The 23,572-nt window shown below is 41.0% G+C and overlaps 1 protein-coding gene across 1 annotated transcript; it reads right to left on the bottom strand.

Annotated features, from left to right (window-relative positions):
* Positions 1-202: 202 nt before the first annotated feature.
* On the bottom strand, positions 203-23,551 carry CRCP (CGRP receptor component). The gene is made up of 6 exons (XM_054394304.1): positions 23,480-23,551; positions 18,454-18,490; positions 17,980-18,078; positions 16,079-16,173; positions 10,273-10,330; positions 203-434 (listed from the first exon to the last, which is right to left on the bottom strand). The coding sequence occupies exons 1-6, from the start codon at positions 23,485-23,487 to the stop codon at positions 291-293; spliced, it is 441 nt and encodes a 146-aa protein (XP_054250279.1). The 5' UTR covers positions 23,488-23,551; the 3' UTR covers positions 203-290.
* Positions 23,552-23,572: the final 21 nt, after the last annotated feature.

Genomic DNA, 23,572 nt, shown 5'->3' with positions numbered 1-23,572 from the left:
AAATGCTGGAAACAATAGTGTCCTTTTCCATGCTTTCTTGTAAACAATTGGTTCCCTCATCACCTCTGAGTAATAAAAATTGTCACAGATTTTACAATGATTTCCAATACAGGATTCAACTGGTACCAAGTAATGAAAAAAAAATAAAAAGAAAATAATAAACCCCCACAAAACCAACAAAGAAAACAAAAAAGGCACCACAAAACCAACGAAGAAAAGAGAAAAGGCAGAAAAATAAAAGCTGATTCTCTTCTGCTTGAAATTGTTGCCAGTTTTGGTCTAGGTGCCTCCTACGCTTGGTCACCTTTGCCTTCAGTTTCCATTGCAGAGTCTCTCTGTTGTTCTTCAGGATCTCCTGGCAGAATGCTGGTGACTGTCTGGATAAGTGACTCAATCTGCTCTTCTGTTAGCCTTTCCTCACTTTCCTCCACCATCTGCAAAGCAAAAAAAGGATCCATTGTAATCACAAAATCCATACTTCCTTCCTCAGCTCCAAAGAGGAGGACTAAGCTAATTGGGAAATGCTATTCTCAATGGATGCAGGACATGGGCTGAGCTCATTACAAAGTGGAACTCTTGCAATGCTCAAGAAGAGAAAGAAGAGCTCCATTGTTAACTGCTATAGTTGGCACTCCAGGAGAGCCTGCTCTCTTTGCAACAAGGGAAACACACTCAGAGCAGATTTTCCTCCTTCATTCCTCCTAAAACCTCTCCCAACCTACACATCAGTATCTTGAGCCAGGCTTTTCATTTAGCTCATGTGCAAACCTACCTCCCAGACATATTGTCCTCAGTTTCTGTCCTTTCATGTGAGAATTGAGAGAAAGTGAGCGAGGTTACCTGAACCTTGGTACCTTATCCAGCACCTTAATGATAAATAACCAGGCCATAAGAGAAACCACCTAAGCCTACAGCACTTAAACATTACTGGAATTTGATCAGATGGCAAGAACTGCTGGAGCAAGTCCAGAGGAGGACCACAAGGGATGATCTAAGGGCTGGAGCACCTCTGCTATGAGGATAGGCTGAGGGAGCTGGGGTTGTTCAGCCTAGAGAAGAGAAGACTCCCAGGGCACCTTACAGATGACTTCCAATACGTGAAGGGATCCTACAGGAAAGCTGGAGAGGGACTTTTCATAAGGGTGTCTAGCAACAGGACAAGGGGGAATGGTCTGAAGCTGAGGGAGAGTAGGTTTAGACTGGATCTGAGGAAACAGTTCTTCAGCATGAGGGGTGGTGAGACTCTGGAATAGGCTGCCCAGGGTGGTTGTGGATGCCTCCTCCCTGGGGGTGTTCAAGGACAGGTTGGATGATGCCTTCAACAACTGAATCTAGTCGAGAGGTGTCCCTTCCAACCTAAGCCATTCCATGATTCTATGATTCCTGAACACAAAGGCATGCAAGCACTCTGACCAACACAAAAGATGGTTTCACAAATCCACCATGAAATTCCATAATATCAGTTAGAGACCTACCCTCACTGTGGAGCTGTGGGAGCCCTTGCATCACTGCTACCAGCAGAAACAACTGCCCTAATTTATAGGCAGCTGTTAAAAAGAAAAGCATGTTACAGGACTGGAAAAGCAAGCCAGAAGAACCCTTCAAACACAAATGAAAGCAATCAGGATTGTGGGGTTTGAGATTTTCATTTTTACACAGAGGCCTTTAAAATGTCCTTTGAAGAGCAGTGATTTGTATTAATTACAGTTCCAACTCAATGCAGGTTTAATCAGTTCTAGCTCTCAACTGTCAGCTGTGCAGATGCATTTTGCCTTCTACAAAGCAGAGTGGGATGTTCAATTAACTTGTTTTTTTAATTCAGTGTCCTCTGAGCCCTCTTTGCACAATCTGATCATCTTTCATCAGCTGCTGTGCACAGACCCTTGATGAGAGGAGGGTGAGCACGCTAGAATCCACTCCTGCAGCAAAAGGCAGGCAGTGAATAGCCATTTGCAAACGACTGCTTCTGGGGACTGTCCTGATAAAGGATGAAGTTCTCCCTGGAGCAGCTTTCCAAGTACAGTTTAATTCAACTACTGTAGGACCCTGGCTTGAAACCCAGCCCTGGCTCTCATTACCACCAGCTGCTGCACTATACATTGTCAGTTAAAATACACCAAAAATCCTCCCAGCGATACCCTTCTGTGTAAGCAGCTGCTCAAGTGGTAGCAGATAATTGCCTGCTAGGCTGCATTTCAGAGGTGATCATCTCAGCAGCTTGACTGGGATCAGCCTAGAACTGCCACACATCCCTCAGAGCATCATCATTATGCAGTAATGTATGTCACAGTGGGTGCACACTCTCTGTGCTGCCAGTACTGCTGACAAAACCATCACTGGAGGTGACCTACACTGTGAAGTTCTGTAGAGGATTATCAGCCTGGGTTTTTGGACTGGATTATCCTGTTATTAATTGCTGGTACTTGGAATTTTAAAGGTGGCAGCCCCACAGCAGCAAGAACTGTGCTAAGAAAAAGCCCAGATTCTTTGGACAGGCAATAGCACTTAAGGCAGAATGATTTATCTTTTAGTGGCCAGTGTCTCCAAACTGGAACACAGGAAGTTCCACCTCAACATGAGGGAAAACTTCTTTGTTGTGAGGGTGCTGGAGCACCCTAACAGGCTGCTGGAGCACCCAAACAGTCTGCTCAAGAGAGGTTGTGGAGCCTGCTTCTCTGGAGACTTTCAAAACCCACCTGGATGTGTTCCTGTATGGCCTTACCCTAAGTGATCCTGCCTTGGCAGGGCAGCTGGACTTAACCTCCAGAGGTCCTTTCCAACCCTTACCATTCTATGGTTCTTTGCCTCCTACATTTATTACCATCCAACTCCTTTCCCATCTTCAGGAAGATGGCACCTTGCCTACTTTAGATCCCAGTTACTGGATCACATGAAGTCCACCCCTTTTTTCCCCATTTAAATTTGATCCCTCCTGATGGATCTCATTTCCCTTTCTTCTCCAGACATTTTCTCCTTTAGGTGCTTGTTTCAGGTAGCCAGACTTACACAGAAGGAATTGATCAGAATGCAGGCAGATAATAGGGAGTGATTTCTAGATCAGTAACAACTCAACTTCTGCATTTAAGGGCAGAGTGTATTTAAGCAAGTATCTAATCACTGCTCCTCCATGCCAAGTGAGTAATGCCCCAACTCCCAGTATGCACAGTCAGGTTGATGTCATTTGTGGTGGTTAACCATGGAAGGCTGCAAGGCTGACAAACTGCAGATATGACTCCAGACGTTGACAGATGAGCTCTGGTGATTGCTCTGGCAGCAGAAGAAATCACACTCTACCACCAGGAAGCTGGTGAAAGAAAAGTCTCTTATGCTTCAGATGCTTTGGTGCTGTAACTGATGTCTCATTAAACTGCTGAGAAAAGCATCTTTAAAGAAAGATGCCACTGAGGAGTGGGTAATGTAGCTCCAAATTCCCTTCTGCTGACAGATTGACAGCCTCTGCCAGAGGGAAGTAGTAATTCCTGCAGCAAATTCATCAAGGGTTCACTTCTTGGTGCCTCTGAGCCATGCATCCTCCCTGCCAGCTCTCACCACCATCCTACACGTGGCAGGATGGACAGCTGCTTATTCAAGTTAATGCTTCAGTGCTACATTGCTGGGATACTATTCAAGAGTTCAAAGGATAAAAAGCATGAGCTCTAAAAATCAATTTTTTTCCTCACTCTTCAGGGAAACAGCTCCAGCAGCAACTTATGAAACAGAGCAATGTGCCAAAAGGAAAGATTCAAAAAGTAAGAGCAGAAAGCACATAAAGGGACAAATTAAACTGTTCTGAAGGAAAAGAGATACCAATGGCAACAGAAGGTCACTCAGAGGTTTATTTGAGATTCAACAGATGTTCACAATCTCCTGACTTAAAACTACAAGACAAAACCCCTTTTCCACTGATACTACAAGGGAATAATGTTAAGATGCTCAGAAGAGAAATTATGTGTAAGAAAAAGTCTAAGAGGCAAAAAAAAAAAAAAGATTGGATTCAAGAACCTGCTTCTCCAGCAAGAATGTTACCTCTATGCAAAAACTCATCTATCAAAAGCCCTGCCAACCTCTTAGCTTGCAACTGGCTGAGACTGCTGAAGCAACAGATTCAAACCATAAGCAGTCAGGAATGCAAAGTTTATACTAAGGAGAACAAAAATGCAAATGTTTTTAAGAAGCATATGACATAAGATGTTTGTGTTGGCAGTGCCACACACACCACATGGAAGCAGACCATCCACACTGAAGATGCCATGGGCCAAGTGTAGGGTGTCATCCACCAAAGCTCTGCTGAATTCTGCATGTTCAATACTCAGGTATCTGAGCAAGTAACAGAATAGGACAATGCTACAGGAGCACAATTTATGGACAAAGAGCAGCCTGCTGTGCAGCAGGACAAGTGTGTCTCCTCCTCAGGGCTGAGAGCAAGCACTTGCTTGAAATGAACCCAGGAGAGAGGCAGCAAGACAGCTACAGTGCTGCTAGTTCTAAAGAGTTCCCAACTCATGACTGCTTTCCAACTCTATACTATCCCAAAATAACAACAGTGGGTAAGACCTCACCTGGAGTACTGCATCTAGCTCTGGAGCCCTCAACACAGGAAGGACATGCACCTGATGAAGCAGGTCCAGAGGAGGGCCATGGAGATGATCAGAGGCTGAAACACCTCTCCCACAGGCTGAGGGAGCTGGGGTTATTCAGCTTGGAGAAGGCTCTAGGGAGACCTAACAGTAACCTTCCAGCACCTGAAGGAGGCTACAGGAAGGCTGCAGAGGGACTGTTTGCAAAGGCCTGCAGTGATAGGACAAGGGCCAATGGTTTGAAATGAGAGATTTAGATTGGCTGTTAGGAACAAGTTCTGCACCATGAGGGTGATGCAACACTGCAACAGGTTGCCCAGGGAGGTAGTTGAGGGCCCATCCCTGAAGATATTCAAGGTCAGGTTGAATGAGGCCTTGAGCAACCTGATCTAGTGGAGGACGTCCCTGCTGATTGCAGGGAGGTTGGATTAGATGTCCTTTGGAGGTGCCTTCCACCAACCCAAACCATTCCATGATTAACCCACAGCTTCTACATCAACTTACTTTTTAGGTCCTAACGAGATCCATCTAACTTAACTGGACTTTTAAGTTTAAAATCAGGCAACCATTTACCCAATAAAGAATACATCAAGGAAAGGATGCCAGTTGTGTTCTGCTTCTCCAGACACATCTGTGCAGGGGCCTTCTAACACAGCATCCAACATCAATCACTGACTCTTGCTACAAGAGAATGAAAAGATGAATCTCTTGCCAAGTGCAGAATTAAACACTGGCAGATGTCTTGCTCTGTAGCATAACTGCTACTGGGAACCAGAGCTGTGCTTATTAAACAAATGGGTCTGTGGAATATTTTGCTAGCACACAGCCTTCCCCAGCTGCACATTTTGAAGGTAGCATTTTTAAATGCAGCACTAGATATGAATTTCTCAGAAGAAAACAACCACAATTACCAGATCAGAACAGAAGAACAGAATTCCATTAAGCCGTAAGTCATACTAAAACCTCCTGAGAACTTCTGGTGGCAGAAAAGTTATTTTTTTGGAAGCGTTTAAAGATTTTATTTATTGAGAAGGTGAATCAGAAAATGACAGCTAGCCTGAGGGTCAAGATCATTCAAGGATTCATAGAATGGTTTGGGTTGGAAGGAACCTTAAAGATCAACCAGCTCCAATCCCCCTGCCATGGGCAGGGACACCTCCCACCAGCCCAGGTTGCTCGAGGGCTCATCCAACCTTGGCCCTGAACACCTCTAGGGAGGGAGCATCCACAACCTCCCTGGGCAACCAGTTCCAGTGCCTCACCACCTTCAATGTAAAAGAATTTCTTCTTAATCTCCAGTCTCAATCTACCTTCCTCAAGCTTAAAGTCAAAATTCAAATGTTTGTGGAACTTGATGATCCTGGAGGTCTTTTCCAACCAAAACAATTCTCTGATTATGAAATAAATGTACAAATGTGTATGTTCAGTGTCATGTACCAATGTAAGCACAAGATATGAACACAGACACAGACAGAATTTGTTTAGACTTTTGGGGGTTTTGACTTGGTGAAACAAGGACAAACATTCCAGGACCATGCCTTCCCTCATTATAACCCTATCCTATCTTTTCTGCTTGCTCAAGTAAAAACAAAGTAGAAAAGACTTCATCATCCTCACTCTGCTTCTTTTAAGCTTTAAATGCTAATCTTGATTTCATTTAGCCTCCTGAGACACATCAATACACTGCAACTGCTGAGGAATAAATAAAGCTACACTGAAGAACCCTCTAAAGTTGTGAAAGAAGTCAGAAACTGTCTCAAGGATAAGTAATATTTGATGGATAGCAAATATCAGCACCACAGAATAGAGCAACCTGTGGTTAAAAGCTATTGTTTACTTGAGTAATAACTAAGAATTCTATTTAAACTACAGTAAAAAAAAAAATAAGGAAATAGGGGGCTTCTGATTGCTTCCAAAGTTAATCAACCACACAATTTAGCTGCAGTGTAGGAGGTACATATTTTATGATGAAATTAATGGATTGCTATTTCCTCCTTTGAGCAGTAATTTGAAATTGTTTAGCACCAACATGGTAATAAAGCAGATTAAAAAAAAAAAAAAAAAAAAAGAAATCAAGTAAAAGACTGAATGATTGGTTTAATGTCCCTCAGAGATAATTAACCAAGTATGCAAAGTGGGAAGCAAAATATATCGTTGTAGGGGAAAAAAAAATAGAATGTTTAAATCCTTTAACACCTTCCCATTTTCCAGAATACTACTTTACATTATTATTATTATTCTCTGTTCAGCACTAACAGATAATCTGCCAGGCTGGTTATGCAGAGGTTTAAAGCTCTCTGAGACAGAAATCTAGTTGTGAAAAGCACAGAATTGCCATCTACTCTTCCATTCAGAGAGAAGAATGTGGGGCAATTTGTTCATTAGAAATGATGCTGCTTAATCTTCAAACCCATCACAGGTCAGCACTAAGCAAAGCTTGGACCACTGTCACGGTCAGAACAACATCTCTGCCTGATTTTTTTTTTTCTCCTCTGTGAGTCACTGAGCCAGGAACAACATATGTTAAAGATTAAAACAGGAGGTCAAGATAGCTGCAATGTGTACAGTGTTTTACCCTGTGGGAGAGGAATTAGAATTTCATGCTCCTTTTGTTGCTATTGTTGTTTGAAAATAAATCCTGGCACACAGTCTGGAAGAGACAAATATGTACAATGACAGCAAGCTATGCATGAAGACTTGGAAAAGAGCAAAAGATCACAACATAAATTTGCCTTTTTAAGCTTAAATGTGATCTTATCAAAATTGATTTATTGTTTGCATACAACTAAAGGCAAAGAATTTTAGAGAGGGAAAGTAGAAAGCCAGAAAGCTGGGAGGGCTAAAAAGCAACAAGCAGCAAATAAAAATGGCCTCTCACAGCAGCTATCAAAAGCCTATCAGGTAAATTTGACTCCATTCCATGGACAGGCAGCACTGGGGCATCAAGACAAGTTTGAGACATCAAAACCCTTTCAGCAAGGGAGAGGCAGAGGCATGGCTCTTTGGCACCCTGTTTAAAGCTTTTTAAGCAGTAAGATTGATTTGCCTACGTTATATAAAGCGGTCAAGAAGTTTTCATCATCACTTATGTCTGATTCAGCTCTAAGAGTGATTCAAAAGCTTTTGAGTGTCAGAGGCAAGTTCAGTGAAAAGAGAATCAAGGCAATTTTAGACCTAGTGTTCACTCCTCTGTAGGTTGTCCCTCAGCCATCAACTGCAGTGAATGGACTTGTCTGCATGAAATCTGTGTAGGGATAATCTTCTCCCTACTGCCATCAAAGAAGAAATTGCTGGTAGTCTCCCCTGCTCTGCATTACTTTGCACTCAAAGGTGCTCAGAGAAGACAGAGGTTTTGTCCGTCCAAAGACTCTGCACTGCTACAATCTCCTTCCCTTGTCCTCACCAAAAGCCACAACGATTCAAGACAGCAATAATTTTCTTTCTCTTTATTTCACTAACAAAAATGGCCTGCACTTTCCTAGCAGTTATTGAGCTCAGAAGCTTTTGATGTGCTTTGATGAAAGTAAATGCACTGCAATTTTGGGGAGGCACAGTGTTAACAATCCAGTCAACTTAGATTACTGCAATACTAGTTTTGCACAAACTTGCCCTGGGAACTAGAGAGGGACCACAATGGAACAGAAGTAACAGCATCCAAGGTATTTTAATGATGGTACAAATTCAGTCCCAGTCCCCAAAGGTATGAAGATTACATTTTGCACAAGTTGGTTTTGCTCATTAGAGAAGGGTTGTGTTATCAATAATGAGCTGACATGGAACTCAAATCTCCTATCTGTAGTCTCCTATCAGTTTCAGCAGTGAGTTTTATCCAACTTTGACATTATAAACCTTGGAATAGCTAAAGCCCAACACTCTGCAGAAGCCTGGCTTCTAATAGAAAGGCCCAAATTTCTCATACTTGCCTCCTGGGCTTCACATATGACACAGGGTATATCACAGTAGATCAGAGGTTGGAAAGGACCTCAAAGAGATCATCAGGTCCAAGCCCCCTGCCAGAGCAGGATCACTTAGGGTAGCCCACACAGGAATGCATCCAGGTGGGTTTTGAAAGTCTCCAGAGAAGGAGACTTCACAACCCCCCTGGGAGCCTGTTCCAGAGTTCTGTCACCCTCACTGTAAAGAAGTTTCTCCTCACGTTGAGGTGAAATCTTCTCTGTTCGACTTTGAAGCCATTGTTCCTTGTCCTATCACTGTGAACCACCAAAAAGAGCCTGGTCCCCTCCTCCTGACACCCACTCCTCAGACATTGATCAGATCCCCTCTCAGTCTTCTCTTCTCCAGACTAAACAGCCCCAGGGCTCTCAGTCTCTCTTCATAGGGGAGATGCTCAAGTCCCCTAAGCATCCTCCTGGCTCTCTGTTGGATTCTCTCCAGCAGGTCTCTGTCTCTCTTGAACTGGGGAGCCCAAAACTGGACACAGGATTTCAGGTGTGGTCTCACCAGGGCAGAACAGAGGCAGAACTTCCCTCGACCTGCTGGACAAACCTTTCTTGATACATCCCAAGATCCCACTGGCCACAAGAGCACATTGTTGTTCCATGTAAAATATTTCCAGTATTTTATGGATAGGTAAGACAATGAAGAACTACATAGGATAACGGAGAAGGGAGAAGATAGACAAAACCAATCATCTGAGAGCAGCAAAAGATTATTATATTTAAAGAAGAAAAGGAAAAGAAAGACAGTGTATAGCCTATAGAGAAATCTAACAAATCTGTGCCTATGCTCTTGAAACAAACAGAAGTATGAGCCAGGCTCTACACCTCCACTTACAAGTGACTCCTAAGCAAAACTCATAAAGCCTTGATGCTCTTGGTTGGGTTGCTGACTGACATTCATCTCCTCAATCACAAAACACACTATTAATTGCTCAGCTAAAAGCACTCTTTTATGAGATGTTTTCAGCATTAGAATGTCTGCTCCTTGGCTATGAAAGCAAAATAGTTCCACTGGCACCTCTTTAATCTTGCCCCTATTTTGCAGCAAAATGTGATCCTATTACTATATAGTTTGGTTTCAGGACAAGACTACAACCAGATGTTCTTAATGTAAAAAATCTTTATTAAAAGAATATCCTTATTCTAGTAATCTCTTTATTGCCACCAGATTTTGTATTCCTAAGGAGATACTTCAGGGAACATAATCATCTATTTAACAACAATCCCTCTTTACATCAGAATTACACTTAACAGATTGGCACTTCCCATCAGAAAGTCTCTTTCTATCCATTTCTCATTCCCTACCACTGCTCAAAATTCCTTATCAGTCATTACTGATAGGCTCCCTTTCAGCCTGTCTGGTTTTACTATAGCATAAAACCCTGCCATGGAAACAGCCAGGTCATCACAGCTGTCAGAGCTCGATTACAGAGCAGCCACAAAAAGACTCAGGTTAAATATATTCTCACTCATGATACCATAACTAACCTTTAATGACTGCATCTGGCATTTTCCCTGTGTGACACTGAAGCAGAGAGAGGCAGAGAATCTGCCTGAGAGAAGGATGGGCAAGTCTCAAAGGGAGGAAGCAGAGTGGATTTGAAACCATGAGCATAAAGATGTGCATAAAGGGATACATTCAATCACTGACCATGAGAAAGTAATTATTCAGTTGATCCCCAAGGTTGAAGCTGCTTTCATTTAAGCTTTGAAGAGCCAGGAGCAGTGTTACTTACCAGCTGTATTTCAACTGCTGTCACAGGCCTGTGGTTAAGCAACTGGAGCTTTTCTGCTCTGTTTAAAAGCAAGGCATAAACCAATCCATATTATTATTTCATTGAGGATCCCCCAAAACGACTGGCAAGAGGCAAATACATTCCTGATGGTTTCATTTCTGTCTGGGTTTGCAGATGTGGTTTAATTGCCACGATAATTTGGGGTGTTTTAAATGCAGTAATTCTTGTGTGTTTAGATATTGCTGTTGCCACCTCTAGCCTAAGGGGGCAAGGCAGACCACCTTAGGTCCTTACTGTGCAGGCATTAATTAACAGGCACTGCTGCTTTGTTACAGAAATGCTAAATGACTTATCAAAGGCCATGACTCAAAGATATGACACTCTGGCTGTGACAAAACAACCACAAGAACAATTCTCATACCTAGGAAGCTACAATCCAGAAGCCAAATGGCAAGAACTTTGTTTATTCTTTCCAAAGGCAACGTTCAAAAACCCAACCAGTCTGAGCCCACTTGGTCTCATAGACTCAGTCTGAGCCCACTTGGTCTCACAGACTCAGTCTGAGCCCACACAGGTTAAGCTAGGTTGTTTTTTCATACTTCTAACATGCTGAGGCCATACTTTTACACATGGATCTTTGGGCAAAAATCTGCCTTCATCTCTGTTCTCATGCAAATCCTCCTCTGCTGTGTTTCTATAACTGCTAAGCACCATGCAGCAAACCCTGAGGAGGACTCTGAGGATAACCAACCACTTTCCTAGTTTTTTTTTTTTTTTTGACCTGATGCACTGCACAGACATGAACACAAGTAGCAAGGTAGCAAAGATACACAGAATGCCAGAAAAACCCCACATGACTCTCAATCATATTCTAAAGGTGTGAATTATAAAGGTGTGGTCACTTAGAATCCTAGAATCATTTAGGTTGGAAAAGACCTTTAAGAGCACTGAGTCCAACTGTGAACTCAGCACATGCAAGTCCATCACTAAATCATACCCATGGCAGGGAGGTTGGAGTAGATGATCTCTAAGGTCCCTTCCAACCTAAGCCATTCTTTGATTTGGACAAGTATCTTGAAACCAGTGTGGGTACACTGGATACTAGTAGGGGTAGAGGTGCTCCTCCTGCAGTAGAGAATAACACTTTCTCCTTTCTCCTCTGTGTAGTAAACACTCAGCTGCTAAGACTATTTAAGAAATACCACACAATGCATACATGTAAGACATGAAGAAGTTACCTCTGCTTAGGTCAGCAGCTCTTCCTGCTGTCTGCACAGAATACAGATGTGTACTCCAAGTAGATGAGCTGAGACCAACTCAGGAAACCTTTTTGATGTTCTCCCTGAATGCAATTTCTGCCCTTCCTTCCTTCCTACTCACAACAAATGGAGTGACCAAAAGCCTACTATTCCTCCTCTTGGCATCCCTTTGAAGCAGACACTCACAAAATGCCTCTGAAGCTCAACATGGCAACAGAAATCTGGATGGCCCAGCCCTCACCACTGCAGTGAGCAGTGTATCACTGCATGCAGTGTGGAGTTCATCACCCACTGCAGCCACTGATTTTTTCCAAAACTGATACCAAAAACTGACAGTGAGGATCAGAGGCTCTGTGCCCCTGGGATTTACACTCACAAACCATCACCTGAATGTGCCCAGTTCCATCAGAAGTAACTTTCAGGAAGGCAAACAGTGCAAGCCTCAACTATGCAGGGCTTGGCATGGATACAGGCAAGATAAACCTGAATTTAGTTCATGCTCCATTACACCCAAAAATAAACCAACCTTTTTCCAATTCAGTCAAATCCATCTTTACCCTTTCTACAGCCTGCATGTTCACACTCATGTTCATGAAATAAAAAGGGTAACTTTCCCATTCATCTGAACAGAAGGCTAAGAATACTTTCAGCTTAAGTAACTCTTCATTTTCTCTGGACTGCATGGATTTTAGTGATACTGCATGGAACATGAGGGCTGCTCCTTCAATAGAAGAATACATATGAGAGATGAGTGACAGCTGAAAGTTATTTTCTCACATAAAGCAAGAGTCCACTCATCAGAGTTAACTATCTGTTGCTCACACTATTACAGGAGAAATCCCCAAATGGCAACTGCTGCTGGGAGGTTGAACAGTGCCTCCCCACACCTAGGTCACATCCAGCAGTAGCTGAGACCCAGCTAGAGCTGAGATCAGCATTTCCAGCTGAGGGCAAAGTGACCTTGAGTGTGCTTTGGGAAATCTCAGGCTGTGGGACAAAAAAATGTGTGCAGTTATAGGAGAAGAAAATGGATCTGAAGTCTGTGTTTGAGGGGAGAGTGTATATTAGGCAACAAAAATTGAGCAACTCTGCTACAGATCAAAGGGTTAATGTCCAATCAATTAAAAAGCCTTTTAAAAGACAATTAACTGATGCCATTGTTAAACTAGCACCATCCTGACTTTGGTGTTGAATATCCACTTTGAAAGCTCTGGGGGAATCAAAACTGACAAGTAAATCATTCAGCCTTTAATATGGTAGAGGCTTCTATTTGTTGTAGGTTTTGGCAGTAATAAGGGAAAATACTTTCTAGAAGTACTACTGATTTTCAGCTCAACACCTCTTTGTGTGTGTGGATTTAAAGGCAGAAACTGTAATAATATGCAGTGACTGGAAATTTGATTATTTCAAAATCAGACCTCAGCCTAACAGTTCACAGGAAGAAACACAAGTTGAGCTGATTTTCATTTAACCATAATTACCAAGCACAAGATTAATAAATGTTCTTTTCTTGCAACACCATCCACACTACCTCACGAAGTCTGAAGCCATTCCAGGGACTAAAAATGGAAAATGAGCTGCTAGTGCCATACTGTACTTCCAAGTACAACACAGCTTACTGTACTGGAGAGTTAGCCAAAGCTTGAGGCCTCAACAAGGTACTAATAAAATCCACTCAAATGTCAGTTCAGAGCTTCACATTAAAAAAAAAAAAAATCTAACTTTTATAGTTTCCATTTTACCAAAATAACTGAGGACAAGGAAAAATCTTGTGCATTGCCATTCCTTACTGACAGTAACAGTGAAACAGATGTTGAAATGTCTTTGAAGAGAGACACTAGAAGAGGTTGACCAGGGAAGTCATGGATGTCCCCTCCCTGGAGGTGTTCAAGGCCAGGCTGGGCAGAGCCTTGAGCAACCTGGGCTGGTGGAAGGTGTCCCTGGCCATGGCAGGGGGGTGGAACTAGATGATCTTTAAGGTCCTTTTCAACCCAACCCATTCTATACTTCCATGAATTTGCTCCATCTAGCAATGACTCTGGAAGGTTTTGGTTGCCTGTACATGTTAGTATTTGGTTTTAAAATTTGCCCTGAAGGAAAAATACTTCTTTTTTTTCCTGCCTGTATGAGAAAAACCTATCACAAATCAGATGGGGATCAGCAGAAAAGGTATGCAGGCTGGTCTGTTAACCTGGTATTTGGAATAGGAAATAACAGCAATAAGAGACAGGAAAGATCTGAGATGGTTTTACAGGAGCTGCACCCTTTGCCAGCACAACTCTTAACCAGCTCCAACTAGAGCCAGAACATCTCAGGACATCTTGTGCAGCCTTATGAGTAATGCATTCTGCATGGTTAGTATTGCAGATTTGTGGAAGGAGGGCAGGAAAAAGGAGAATTCACTTGATTAAAAGCTCCATTCTTTAAATGAATATGCTTCAATTCTTGCTGCTTCTCTGGAGAGCATCTGGGCTTCCTGCACTGCCTTGAAATCCTCACATACAACTAGCACGACCTAGCTGCTGCAGTGCTGCAATAACAGGCTGGGCAAAGCTCAGCACATCACCTACTATTTTTTTTTTTTGACAAGAGATGCCAATCCTTCTTGTTTTCCAAGCCCTGAAGTCCTTGCATTAGCAAAGAAGTTGCTGAGCCTAATTAACAGCACAGACACACTGCTTAATTGTTTCTTCCTTTCATAAGAAGGAATTTAAAGGGCAGAAGAAGCAGTCTAGGTGACAGGGTGTTTTCTGACTAGCTGTGTCCTTTAACCAGATTCTCCGTTTCTCTTGCAGAAAATTCCCTCATTGAGGGCAGACATCAACTAATATACACCTTAAGCTAAATCAGCTACCTTCAGAATACTGTTATCAGCAGAGACAACTTATAAACCAGCTACAAAGATTAAGGGAGAGAGCACATCTTGGAATGCCTTCCCCAGAAAGGAGGCAACAGAGGGACTCTGAAGTTCCTTACTCTTTGTGGGAGGAAAGGTTCATTACAGCAAAATCATGCAAGCAAAGTCCTGGAGAGCAAACACTGCAGGTTCTTTCCTCTCAAAGGGCAAGAAAGCTCTCTACCAGATAACTGGAGCAAAATCTCTAATGGTCTTTTACACAAATACCACCTCCAAACCACAGAATGGAAACAATTAAAGCCTTTAGTTTTTCATTTATTTAACAACTGAGCAATGTGGAAACGCTCTTGGTTATGGTCCAAAGGGTAGGTCAGAATTTCCTTGGAGGCATTACTATTTCAAGCAGTTTAACAATTGCAGACCATAAGTTTTGTGTGTTTTGGTGCGAAGAGGCTGCCTGATGGGCTCTGATACTTCTACCTTAAAGCATCTGACTGGAAAAGATCAGAAGAAAGTGTCAGGATCACACTCAATTCTGTGTCCTGTGTTGTAAAGTACATGGCAAATGCACAGGATGCTGAAGAAATGGAGGTATCCTGATCCACTCAGTTCTGATGAGCCCTAACTCAGGTGTATCTGTAACCTAAACTAGCAGTTGGCTCTTCACACTCATCCTTCTGCCTTTATGCAGAAGGAGATGACTTGGGAATAATTTTCTTGATTACAGAGAACCAGGACACAGAGGGTAAGATCTGCAACCTTCTGGCATCTACAAAAAAAACCCCACAAAACCAGTTTAAAAGCTCATTTAAAGCCTGTCACTATTTCATCCTTTGCAGCAGTGTTGTGTTCAAGCTCAGAGAACAGGCAGGCATAGGAAGGTGAATATTTGGGTAGATCTTCTAGGAAACAGGCACTATGTGAGACTGAGAAGTTTAGTAGCTAGAATTTTCTGTGTCTATTTGGGGAGACCTTCTACAAAACAGGCACTGTGTGAGATGAGAGGTTTAGCAGCTAGAATTTTCTGTGTCAGGACATAAATATCAACAGACAAACAGCACAAAAAAGAAAAGGTTGGCATCTTAGTTTGCTAAAAGCCTACCAGAGAGGTGATCTGCAACATCTGGGGTTGTGAGATTCACACAAAAATTTAACTGCAGAACAACATTCTTTCCCACATATCTGTATTAGGACTTTATTTACTTCCTACCTTCCTGCAATGCAGGCAATGCATTTTTTTTGCCTCTCAGAAATGTCCACTTTTGCTTAAGGAAGGTCATAAAAATAAGATTGATAGTAAACTGAGCTTGGATTGTTGTTTTGGGTTTTTTTTCTTCCTGTGTTCAAAACTCATTTATAACTCACAACTTCTTCCTCAGAAAACATTTTGTGAGCTCTGCTTCGTGCTTGCACCACCTGAAACCATGCTAAACCCCAAAATACTGGCAAGAATCTGCCTGAGAAACACATTGGTAAACACAGGAAATGCATTGGTAAACAAAGGAAATATTTACCCACATAGGTGTTAACAAGTGTAGGAAAAGATGTTTGGAGGAGTATTTAAATAATGGCAGAAAATATTTCAAATGCATTGATCAAAACCAGCCAAGATCAGATGCTGTACAGAGGGAGCAGCTTTTCAACACTGCCATGAGTTTATATTTTCATTCAAAGGCACATTTCTACTTACTTGGTTAGCTTATGGCCTTTCATTGCCACAAGGAAATCTCTCACAGTCTCTGGACTCTGGTACCTACAGGGTGTTTTTGAAATGTACTTCAGTGTCTGCAAAAGACAAAAGCAAGCACACATTACCTCACACTTATTATGTGCTTCATCAGCTGTGTTTGAAATGAGCTGAGTTTGAAAAGCCTCCTCAGTGCTACTCAGAAAAATGGTAAAAGTGAATTCAGCTTTTGAGGGTTGGCTTTTTACTTGTTTAAACAGTGGGAAGTGCTGACACATCACTCATGGCATTTGTAGGGCTAAGAAAGAGCTACAAGATCAGCATGGCAAATAAGAAAGCATGCAAATGTATTTTGAGTGTAGTTCTATTAAAATCTGTTCTCATTTTACAATGTTAAATAAAGAAAATCAGACTTCAACACCACAGGATAATTCATCCTTCTTAACAGAGTGTTGATGAAATCTGAACCACTGGAATCCTTAAGGACCAGTGTCATTGAACTACTGAGAAATGCATCTAAAAGCACAGTAAGGTGGCAGATAACCTTTGTAAGCCCTGCCCGACCTTTCCACATCAAATTAAGTTATTCCCCAGTAACAACTGCAATGAAATCACATGCTGTCACAATCATTTACTAGGACTCATTTCTTTTCTAGTTTAGCCTTTTGGGACAATTTCTAATAAATTAAAATGCCAGAAATACAGCAAAACTTAGCTCCAGTGCAGCAAGTTCTTTCAGGACCAGTGGCTAAAAGCCTACACGGAGCTTGTGAAGACATACCCAGTATGAGCAAAGGCAACCCTCTAAGATCATATTCTGGTTTTTATTTCAGTCAAATATGAAGAAAATATACCCAGAGTTTACACCAGCTTCACCCATGAGAACAAAGCATCCTTTAAGTATTTAGCATCTAGCAATATTACAAAGCAATGAAAGCTTTAAGGTGACAAAATACACTTAGAGGATTTTTTTTTCCTGACAAAATAAACTGGCAGGACCTTGCTCAGCTGTTTCAAAGAGGTATAGGAAGAGGCTGTTGTCTCCATCAAGATCTAAATTAGATTTTTTTTTTGTAAGCCCCTATTTTGTTGACTATGTGGCTGAGGAATTACAACTCTAGACCTTCTCAAACAAAGCCAGAACTAAAACAAAAACAAAGCCTAGGCCAAATCTTATTCACATGAGCAGTTTCTCTGCTCAACAGGATTTCTCATGCAAGCAAGGCAAACTGCTTTCAGCTTTGCTGCCAGTCCTGGTGCTACTCATGCAATTCTGTCACAGACACAATAGGTCACACTGCAAGCTGCTAATTTGAGAGATTTCAAACGTTATTATTTGTATTACATGATATTAAAAGTTCTTCCTATCACCAGATGAAAGATTCAACACCAATCTGGTATCTGCACATGTGATTTTTGTTTTCTTTGGACAAAAAAAAAAAACCAAAAACCAAACTCAAACAAACCTATTTTAGCTGGAAATGATGAATTTAATTCTGTTAATAAAAAAAAACCCCACATGTTATCTGTGCCTCAGCTTTGAAATCACGATTCCATGGAATCATCAATTCATTAGATGGTAACAAGTTATGCCCTGGCTCTTACAAGAGTAGAGTATTTGGAATAAAAAAGAAAGCCCATAAAACTAAACAATTCAAAGAGGTTTTATTTTTCCTGCTCCTTTTTGTGATCAGTTTTAATAAGAGCAGCTTCATGCCTCTGCCCTGTCAGCACAGCAAGCCCACAACAGGAATAAACTCACCACAGGAAAGTGGCAAATAGAATATTTCACTGTGGTTTTTAATAGTAAGAAATTTGATACAAAGTTGTTAATATACAGACCTAAGGATGGAAATTACTCCAGCCTGGGCTAATTTGCAAAGGAATTTGACAGTGCTACTCACTTCATACATGATTGTGTTCAGATTCTGCTGGCCAGAGCTCTGCTTGTTTTTTCCACTCTCTTTGCGTTGCTGTTTAAGGTCAGTCAGTAACTGGAACACCTAAGGGGAAAAAAATTAAACTGGTTTAGACCATTTGAGACTATTTGAGAGTATTCCACTTAAAAATATTCCAGCAGGCAAGGATAACTGAACAATGCAAAAATCCTATCAACCAAACAACAACCTTCCAACCTAAGCCATTCCATGATTCTACAAATAATACAGAAGCCACTCCAAGTGAAAAGTAGGAATCTTCTGAACTGGGTTTTCTTTACATTTACTTTTTTAACAACAAACCAAACGGGGAGGGGATGTGGAAATCACATCCAGTCCTTCCTGATTGCCACTGGTATGTTCCAGCTTCCAAAGAAATATACAAGTGACTGATGACAGCTTCAAACTGCTGGTTTCAAACCAGAACACATAGAAACGTACCTCAAAGTTACTCAGCAAGGCAGCATTGGCATCTTTTCTAAAAGGATAGACAAAGATGATTAATTCATGTTTCACCTAAAATTCTTCTTGACTGAGTCAGGCACACTCTACAAGAACAGACACAACCTACTGAAGAACTGCTTCCTAAGAGCCAGTCTAAACCTACTCTCCCTCAGCTTAAAACCATTCCCCTTTGGCCTATTGCTAGACTCTCATGAAAAGTCTCTCTCCAGCCTTCCAGTAGGATCCCTTCCTTGGATCATCTTTGTGGCCCTCCTCTGGACTTGCTCTAACAGTTCTGTGTCCTTCTTATGATTCAAGGTGGGGTCTCACAAGAGCAGAGCAAAGGGGCAGAGTCATCTCTCTTGCCCTGCTGGCCACACTCCTCTTGATAAAGCCCAATCCAGGATCTGCCATCTGGGCTGCATAAGTGCATTGCCAGCTCATGGTGAACTTCTCAATCAACACACCCAAGTCTCTCTCTTCAGGGCTATTCTCAACCTATTCCACATCCAGCCTGGACTTGTGCCTGGGAATGGCCCGACCCAGCTGCAGGACCTTGCACTTTGACTTGTTGAACCTCATGCAGTTAGCACTGGCCCACTTCTCAAGCCTGTCAAGATCCTGCTGGATGGCATCCCTGCCCTCAAGTGAGTCCAGTGCACCACACAGCTTGCTGTCTGAATGCATTGAGGCTAACATGTAATTAGATTGATCACACCTCTCTTCCTACCAGATACTGTAATTTTATATATTTCAATTAAAAAAAAAAAAGGGATAAAAACTGATGCAGAACATTCCATACTCCCCAAACAACACATTCTGCTGAGCAGTGAGCAGCCACAAAAACAGAAAGTTTCCATACAAAAGCAAAAAAAAAAAAAAAAAAAAAAAAAAAAAAAAGACCTCTCAGGTCTGCACACCAGCTTAGAAAAAAAAAAAAGAGAGAAAAAAAAATAAAGAGAAAAAATAAATAAAGAGAAAAAATAAATAAAGAGAAAAAATAAATAAAGAGAAAAAATAAATAAAGAGAAAAAATAAATAAAGAGAAAAAATAAATAAAGAGAAAAAATAAATAAAGAGAAAAAATAAATAAAGAGAAAAAATAAATAAAGAGAAAAAATAAAGAGAAAAAATAAAGAGAAAAAATAAAGAGAAAAAATAAAGAGAAAAAATAAAGAGAAAAAATAAAGAGAAAAAATAAAGAGAAAAAATAAAGAGAAAAAATAAAGAGAAAAAATAAAGAGAAAAAATAAAGAGAAAAAATAAAGAGAAAAAATAAAGAGAAAAAATAAAGAGAAAAAATAAAGAGAAAAAATAAAGAGAAAAAATAAAGAGAAAAAAAAAAGAAAAAATAAAGAGAAAAAATAAAGAGAAAAAATAAAGAGAAAAAATAAAGAGAAAAAAAAAAGAGAAAAAAAAGAGAAAAAAAAGAGAAAAAAAGAGAAAAAAAGAGAAAAAAAGAGAAAAAAAGAGAAAAAAAGAGAAAAAAAGAGAAAAAAAGAGAAAAAAAGAGAAAAAAAGAGAAAAAAAGAGAAAAAAAGAGAAAAAAAGAGAAAAAAAGAGAAAAAAAGAGAAAAAAGAGAAAAAAAGAGAAAAAAAGAGAAAAAAAGAGGGAAAAAAAGAGAAAAAAGAGGGAAAAAAAAGAGAAAAAAAGAGGGGAAAAAAGAGAAAAAAGAGGGAAAAAAAAGAGAAAAAAAGAGGGAAAAAAAGAGAAAAAAAGAGGGAAAAAAAGAGAAAAAAAGAGGGAAAAAAAGAGAAAAAAGAGGGAAAAAAAGAGAAAAAAGAGGGAAAAAAAGAGAAAAAAGAGGGAAAAAAAAAGGGGGGGGGGAAAAAGGTACAATGCATTGTTAAGCACCACTGACTGAATAGAACTGTCAGGTTCATCACTTTCAAACAAGTTAAACACATCCACAAACTTCCACAGGTTCTATCATTGTTGTTAAATGAAAAGGACCTTCTAAAATACGCTGAGATGAACTCCGACTTCCATTTCGCTGACCCCAGTGAAACTCCAGTGAGTGAGCTCACACAAGCATTAGTTTTAATTCATGTTTTACAAACCATATAGCCTTTGTTGTGTAGGTAAATGCCATTCTTCAGAATGTTTGCATTCAGGCTATCCCTACAGAAATCCCTCTGGATCAAAGACATTCTTTGTTAGAAATAATAATCGTACAGAAGAGTTACACAGGGAATTGCTCTGCTAAATAAGTGAAAGGGTTGTATAGAGTCAATACATTGCTATGTATGGATGATGTAGAGAAATCTATCAGCAGCTAAATTTGTCAAGCCAATTGGTTCTTTAATTCAAAACCACTTCCTCATTCAGAAAAAAATTTCATCTAACAATGGACAGCAACGATGCAAGCCCAAATCTTCAACCATTTTTGCTGTGCTGAAATACCAGAATTACAAACTGATAACTAAGTTCAGTTTCAAAAGCTTCTGCAGAGCTAAAAGCAGGAATAACACTTTCTCGAGTCCTAACTCTCAGGAATCAACTCTCCATTTTAGATTCAGAAAACAAGAAATTAAAAATGCACATTGGAATTTTTATATGCAGAAAATAAGAAATTAAAAATGCACAGTGGAATTTTTATATGCAGAAAATAAGAAGTTAAAAATATGCACTGGAATTTTTATAGTCAGAAGACAAGAAGTTAAAAATATGCACTGGAATTTTTATAGTCAGAAGACAAGAAGTTAAAAATATGCATTGGAATTTTATATTCAGAAAACAAGAAATTGAAAATATACATTGGAATTTATTACTTATAAATAGTCAACAGTATGGTTAATTTGTGTGAGATTTAAATTTAAGCAGAAAGGAAACAGACAATCATGTTAACACCGATATATAAACCTTTTTACAATGTTTAAATAAGTAATATTTGCCCAAATGTTAGTTCAATCCAAAATATTATTGAGGTTTTCTGCATGTATCAAAAAGTATCTCAGTATATGGCACCACACCTCCGAAAAATTTCACTGATGCTTCAGGGTTTGAGATCTACTTCTTCAAATCTGAAAGATATTTCAAGCACAACATTTTCTGGAGGGTTCTTTTTTTCTACTAACAGATACTTTGGACATGGTAAGAGCTTAGGAGAGGTTTTCCTAGTTGCAGAGCTTCCCTCTATGAAGGCCATCAGGCAGGAGTTAGGAGATTAAGAAGAGTAAATTCCAACAGCAATTCAAGTACAGAATGGACTAAGTTGTTCCATTCAGATGCAAGTGACATCCACCCACAGCTCTGGACTTCAGCTCCCAGCTCTTCTTCTACCTCTGAAGCACCTCCCTATTAGCAGCACCAGTAAAATAAGTTAGGCTACTCAAGGTAAAAAATACCAAGTGGGTGTAAGAGCAGCATCACAGATGTATTATTAATTATATGAAAATCTATCTCAGCAAGGCAAATCCTATCCTTCCTCACATACAACAACAGCTTGGAGTTGTGGATGTGTTTCACGGGATTCTTCAGTGCACAAGAGCAGGAACAGCTCCTTTCCCTGCAGGCTGCTACCTATACCAAGACTAACATAATCCAAAACCGTATCTCAGTGGCTGTGTCTCTTACCTGCTTTTGAATTTTGTATAGAGATTTACTAATATAAAATCACAGAACTAACCAGGTTGGAAAAGACCTTCAAGATCATCTAGTCCAACCTATCACCCAACGCCATCTCATCAACTAAACCATATAATAGTATAGAAGATACCCATATAATAGAAGAATAGTATAACATATAATAGTATAGAAGATTTAATGACCATAAAGCATCCATGGATAACATGAACTGCAGCAGTTCAGCTGACTTTTGTGGATGCTGGCATACATCCCAAGGGACTGGCATCCTCTGTGCCCCCATTCATTAGAAGCCAGCACTGTGTACACAGACATAACCACACAATGTAACGAGCTCCACAGAACTCAGGAGATTCTAAGTTTCAACATAGGTGGAACCCTGTTGTTTTGTGCTACAAGACAGTAACCCACAGTGCTGTCTGTGTAGGAAGGCAAACTTGCTGCTTGGGATAGCAACCCAACGGCTGGCTGGTGTAATGAGGCACAATCTTGACTTGCCTCTTGTGTTTGCAATTGCTGACACCCCCCCCTGAAGTGTTCTCCTTCTCCAAAACATCTCCTACAAGTCATCTACCTGACACCCACAGGAATAACTCTCCCAGAAGCTGCAGCTGAGGATTTGTGTTTCACCCCTCCAAACAAGGAACACAAGGAGGGGAGATGAGCACAGAGAGTAGGGATTGAAGCTAAACCACAGTGCCTTTTGCCCAAACAAAGAGATGCTTCAGCAAGATTTTTCAAGCAAACAAAACCCACTCTGTTTCTCATCAGAAGAGCTGAACACTGCTGGTTATAGAGGAATTAAAAGCTCAATATAACCCCCCTGTACACTGCTGGCCTATAGAGAGAGAAATCCTCACACACTTATTCTGCAGGTGGGCCTATATAGATCAATACACACACTGCACACAGACTACATAAATATACACACATACACACACACTGAACGCTGACAGTATAGAAATAGAAGTGGGTAGATGGAGATTGGATGTTAGGAAAGAGATTCCTCCCCATGAGGGTGGTGAGACACTGGAACAGGCTGCCCAGGGAGGTGGTAGAAGACTCATCCCTGGAGGTTTTTAAGGCCAGGCTGGATGTGGTTCTGAGCCACCTGTTTGAGGTGTCCCTGCCCATGGCAGCAGGGTTGGAACTAGATGATCCTTGAGGTCCTTCTAACCCTAACAATTCTCTGATTCTACGATATAGAGATACGCACCCACGCCAAAAGCATGCCCACAGAGCTGTACCCACACACACTGCAAGCAGGCCTGTATAGATACATGCACACACACCCCGCAAGGCAGGCACATATAGCTGTACCCCCACACACTGCAGTGGTGTACCCCCCCAGCCCGGCCCTGCAGACCCCCGCTGCCGCCATGGAAAGGACGCAGCTGAGACCAGGCGGCTGCTGCGCGTCCTCCCGCCGCTCCTTACACCTCCATCTTGTCCGGCCCGGGCTCGTCCGTGCGCTGGAGGAACTTCCCCTCACACCGCGCACCCACAAGGCCGCCGGGCACGGCGACGAAA

This window comes from Indicator indicator, chromosome 30, assembly GCF_027791375.1.
Source record: "Indicator indicator isolate 239-I01 chromosome 30, UM_Iind_1.1, whole genome shotgun sequence".
Lineage (NCBI taxonomy): Eukaryota > Metazoa > Chordata > Aves > Piciformes > Indicatoridae > Indicator > Indicator indicator.
Note: the sequence above shows the minus strand (reverse complement) of the source record. Positions and strands in the feature narration are given on the sequence as shown.